The sequence below is a fragment of the Nicotiana attenuata genome, chromosome 5 (genome assembly GCF_001879085.1).
Source record: "Nicotiana attenuata strain UT chromosome 5, NIATTr2, whole genome shotgun sequence".
Taxonomy (NCBI): domain Eukaryota; kingdom Viridiplantae; phylum Streptophyta; class Magnoliopsida; order Solanales; family Solanaceae; genus Nicotiana; species Nicotiana attenuata.
The window spans coordinates 49,545,069-49,550,493 of record NC_031993.1 but is presented as its reverse complement, the minus strand read 5'-3'; the positions used below and the strand labels follow the sequence as shown (position 1 = coordinate 49,550,493).

The 5,425-nt window shown below is 35.7% G+C and overlaps 2 protein-coding genes across 2 annotated transcripts in view; one reads left to right on the top strand and one right to left on the bottom strand.

Annotated features, from left to right (window-relative positions):
• Window positions 915–1,996, top strand: LOC109225818 (peroxidase 6-like; the record flags this gene model as incomplete). Its single annotated transcript, XM_019390600.1, is given in 1 exon segment — window positions 915–1,996. A coding segment is annotated over 1 exon segment (867 nt), but the record flags the coding sequence as incomplete, so codon positions are not given.
• Window positions 3,783–5,425, bottom strand: part of LOC109226203 (chaperone protein dnaJ 16-like) — a 5,900-nt gene continuing 4,257 nt past the window's right edge. Inside the window, exons 3-8 of the mRNA XM_019390998.1 lie at window positions 5,289–5,378; window positions 5,082–5,190; window positions 4,834–4,982; window positions 4,700–4,753; window positions 4,402–4,626; window positions 3,783–4,235 (exon numbers count right to left, since the gene is read on the bottom strand). Of these exons, the coding sequence (XP_019246543.1) occupies window positions 4,408–4,626; window positions 4,700–4,753; window positions 4,834–4,982; window positions 5,082–5,190; window positions 5,289–5,378 (621 nt within the window). The 3' untranslated portion in view covers window positions 3,783–4,235; window positions 4,402–4,407. The remainder of the gene's footprint in view (window positions 4,236–4,401; window positions 4,627–4,699; window positions 4,754–4,833; window positions 4,983–5,081; window positions 5,191–5,288; window positions 5,379–5,425) is intronic.

Genomic DNA, 5,425 nt, shown 5'->3' with positions numbered 1-5,425 from the left:
CCCCCCCCCCCGTGTACTTTCAAGATGTTGATCCTATTGATGGAGAGTATTCAAGCCAACGAGGAGATTTGTAAATTGCATCTTGAATTTATTTCCTTGTATTTTTAGGAAACTCATAATCCCTATAGGTTTGGAAAACTCATTTTTCTAATAGTTTTGGCAAAGAAAAGCATATTATCCTTGTAGGATTGAGAAAATCTTTCTCTTATAGGTTTAAGACTACTTAGGATCTATATATATATATATATATATATATATATATATATATATATATATATATATATATATGGGTTATAAATGGGGACTCTCTGTACAATGTATTCTTCTCATTCATAGTGAAAAAATTCACTCTACTTCTACATCGAGGATTAAACTTAGCGGAACCTCAATCCTTATGTTACGTTGTTTTTTCTTTTCTATTTTCTTTGAGTGTGATTGTATACTAGTGAAACCACGATCTTCCGCAACAAACAACTAAAACTAAAAAAAATGAAAATCAATGTCAAAGAGAAAGACAATTTCACTACCAAGTAGTAATCATGTCACACAGAAAGGTACAAGGTAGTATTTTAAAATATAGACGCTACACGCACAAGAAAAATGTAATTTAGTTTCTCTTCCAAATATTAAAAACTTGTTCGAGAAATTGCTATCTAAGTTTAATAGAACTTCCTCTTGAAAATAGTTGGAAAAAAAATTAGAACACTAGGAATACTATTTTAAAACGCCCTAAAGATACTAATTGTAAAAATTTCAGGCATGTGGATTGTGGACAGTGGACATACCCTTCAATCTGGGTTACTATAACTTAATCTTCATCGTAATTTAACATAATTAAACAGTTACCTGCAATTAGATTTTAAGTGATCTTATTATGTATATATTTATACCGTACGGGATAAAACATAAATTATCACTAATATAATGCAATATGTGGAGCGGCAAAGACTAGCTAGAAGGAAAGGAGTAAACAACGGCCCTTGAACAAATTTGAGACCTCTAGTTTATGTTTGTTGCATGCAAAATATTGCCCATCTCAAATTCAAAACGTCATTGTACACAATACTAAAAGCCTTCTTTCATTTCTATCTTCTTTCACCACCATTTTTTTTTTCTCAATTCAGAAGCCATGGCATTACCACTTCTTTCAATTTTCCTCTTCTCATCTTTAGCCTTATTTTCTCTAACAGAATCCAAGCTCAATGTTGACTACTACAATAAATCTTGTCCTCAATTTGAAAAAATCATCCAGCAAATTGTCGTCGACAAGCAACTTGCCGCGCCCACGACAGCAGCCGGCACCCTCCGCCTCTTCTTCCACGACTGCATGGTGGGAGGATGTGACGCCTCGTTACTTATTTCCTCAAACTCCTTTGCCACGGCGGAACGCGACTCAGATATAAACCTCTCTCTGCCCGGGGACGCCTTTGACCTTATTGCACGAGCAAAGACTGCCCTAGAACTCCAATGCCCCGGCATTGTTTCTTGTGCTGATATTTTAGCCGTTGCAACTCGAGACTTAATCACCATGGTTGGAGGTCCATTTTATAACATTCGTCTCGGCCGAAAAGATAGCTTTGAATCATACGCAAAAGATGTTGAAGGCCATATTGCTAGGCCTAACATGACAATGGACACAATAATCAACATGTTTGCATCGAAAAATCTAAACATACAAGAAATGGTGGCTTTAGTGGGTGCACATACTATTGGTTTCTCACATTGTTCAGAGTTTAGCAAGAGAATTTTCAAATATAGCAACACTTCAGAAATTGATCCTTCTATGAATCCTACATTGGCACAAGCGTTACGAAAGCTATGTGGGAATAACTCGAAAGATATGGCGGCCTTCAATGACGTGATGACACCTGGCAAGTTCGACAACATGTACTACATAAACTTGCAAAAAGGTCTAGGGTTATTGGCTTCAGATCAAGCTATGGTTTCAGATCCTAGGACTAAGCCTTTTGTGGAGCTTTATGCAAAGGATCAAGATGCATTTTTTAAAGCATTTGCTCATGCAATTGAGAAAGTAAGCGTTTATCACGTTAAAACTGGGAAAAAGGGAGAGGTGAGACGCAGATGTGATGTTGTCAATCATTTACAAGTGAATTCCAACAAGAAAACTGCTAGTTAGGATCCAATAGCATGTTTTAGTCATGTGAAGGTGCTTTTGGATTATAGTTTTCCATTGAAAATGATATGTTGGGTGAAGATGTTAGGTGAGGTCTTGATAGGATAAGATTTATGTGTTTGTATTAGAATGCATGTCCAAATGTGAACAGTTTTGACCTCATGATAATTCAACATTTTTTGTCTATCAAGACCTCATATGATAATTCAATTATTTGCTTCTTGAAGTTTTTTGTATTTATTCTTCTCTAGCATTTTGCTTTGATGGTATGGTTGCTCATTGTTCCTGCTTCTTACCTTTTCTGAACCTTCTTATCTTCATTAATTACCTTTGTATTTTGTCTGAGTCGAGAGTTTACTGGAAACAACCTTTCTACTTTCTTAAGGTAGGGGTAAGGAGTGCGTACATACTATCCTCCCCAAATCCTGCATGTGAGATTTTACTGGATTTGTGGGGAAAAAAGGGGCTATATATTCGACAGATAACGCCCTTTTTCATCTGATGTCCGCATTGTGTCAACAAATCCGTCATCAATACCAGCTCAAGAAAACCATATGCAAATGGAAATAGCAAAAGTCAACTACTACCACCACTAGCCACGCATAAGCAGCAACTAACAGAAATGGTGAAACNCCGTTAAATGAACCTACACAGCGCAAATAGGAACTTAATACGGGCCAGTGAATTTGAATAGTAGATAGTTAACCAAAACCAAAAATATCAGAAATACGTTCAGCATCAGGGTCTTAAGGACATCCATCTGACGAGGGGTGGCAAGTAAGCAAGTTGGTCAGATATGGACGTTAGTCATCTTTGTCTATCATTACTGTTTTGTGATATGTTTGCATTATTTGATTGGGTCAGAAATAATATGCTAATCAAGCTATGACGATGATCTAAAGAGCTCATTTGTAATACCCCACCACTACTCAAAATTTCTAATAATTAAGGGTGCAAATGAAATACCCAAAAAGACAAATAAATCATCAGAAAGATCCAACCAAACAAAGAAGAGCATCACATGGTCAATTTGATCATCAATATTATCAGCCGACTAGTCTTATGGAAAGATCTCAAACAAAGAGCAAAATACCACAAAAATGTTAAAGTAATTTTTTTCCATATGTCTAAGCTTCGATGGGCAAACTTAGAGCCCATTTGAATTGCCTTACAAAAAATGGCTTTTCGACACAAATAGCTTTCAAGTCGAAAACAATAAAATTTTGGCTTGTTTTAAGCACTATTTAACTTATTTTAAGCATTTTTTTACTTTGTCAAACACTAAAAAAAGCTAAAAAGAGCTTAAAAGCTAATTTGAAAAGCCAATCCAAACACCCTCTTAATGCATGTGCTAGTTAAAGATGACAAGTACCCGGTTAAATAATAGTAGTGCGCACAAGCTAGTCAGCACACCATCATTATATAAAATAAATTTAATTTTATAAAATAAAATAAAATAAAAAGGAACAGCAGAACATGGTGTGACAGCTCGAGACTATCATATAGCTTTTGCCAAGTGTTATGTGTGCACACCAGAATCCTGAGGAACTAATGAAAATCCTAGATGCACTTATTTTAAGCTACAAGAGAAGAGATGTAGATGCTGCCTTAATGTAACATTAGGCTGACAAAACATGAAGAGCAATAATATTGTATTATTCACTTTTTTCATATTAGCAAATATATCAGACCACTATTCAGACAAAAGAACTAGTCAATTCTACACCTAGCTATTTGCCTGAATTTAACAAAGAACAAACTTTTTTCTTTATCCCAGTCCTCTCTTTTGTTACTTAAAAACTGACACAAGCATAGCTCATTCAAGAAAGACTTGTGATTGAATAATGCAATTTACATGCGTGAGTGTTGGGGACTGACATCAAAAGGTAAAAGAATAAAGAGGAAAGAATTTTACAATAGGATTTGTTGAGTGCTTCTCGTGTCACACCACCATTTCATAAATACCTACCAGTATTTCAGCGCAATGCTGATGCCAAGATATACGCCCTCCGAAGATTTCTCAGGTCCTGCAACCAGGTTCATTGCTTGGACAAAGAGTAAGTGCACCTTGGCACCAACTGCTACCACGTTTCTCTATAAACTACAAATAGAGAAATAAATGTGTATTGCGGAAGAAAGGAATGACAGGAAACTAGAATTGCATATATATATACATATATGTATATACATATATATATATATATATATATATATATATATATATATGAGAGAGAGAGAGAGAGAGAGAGAGAGAGAGAGATGCTCACCCTATTTTAACAAGGCTTCCTTTTGTCAACCTTTAAGGGAATGTTGAACCATTTCTTCTTCTTTGACCGGTCTCTTGAAGCCTTCTTGTCTCTTACTGGACCATCTTCACTGGCCTCCTTGGAACCACCTCTGTTCTTACTTCGATTGCTACTACTACGCTTCATTGCGGGAAGAGTTGTATAGGAAGCATGAATTTCATTGCGGTTCTTAAGAAGCTCATCGATCTATTGATAACCGAAGAAGTTAAAACAATATAATTTAACTTTGTCCTAGGATATAAAATCACTTCAAACTTACAGCTTGCATTTCTTGTGCATATCTACTAGTCATCTCAGTAAATTGCGCTAAGACCTGCCAAAACCAGAAAGGAATCAGTAAAATCAAATAAATAGTAAAGCAAGAGATTGGCGAATATGAGAAGGAGCACAGACCTCCCTATATTCTGTTTCAAACTTAGACAGTTCAACCCTTTTTGACAAAAGTTGAGCTTCTATTGCTCTAAGATTCTCTTTTTCCTCAGTAAAAGGTTCAGCGCAAACAGCTTCAATGGCGTAGCTCACACTTTTAAAAAAATTGTCACCTACAAATGTCAACCAGAAAACAGAAAGAAGCATTCAGTATTGAGTATTGTATTTCCATTGAATTAAATAGAGTTTTAAGGACGGCATGGGAAAGATACCATAAACTGCAAAGACATGTGTGCCAGCTTTTAGCTCGGTTATCTCACATGGTTGAAATCCATCCAGTTTCTTGAAAAAAGCTGAGTCTGGATCCTTTGCAGCTGTTACCTATACATTAGCTCAAGCAGAAAAAGGAATGTGAACATATGACCACAAACTTTAGAGAAACAACTAAAAATTGAAATTACGCATAGATATAAACTCACCGAGTTTTGGGTTTGATCAATGTGATAAACTGGGAATCCAAGAAAATACATGCCGGCAGATGTGACTTTACCTGTTTTTGAACTATCTTCCTGAAAATAAGCCACAATAAATGTACAGCAATATTAATGTAGTACTA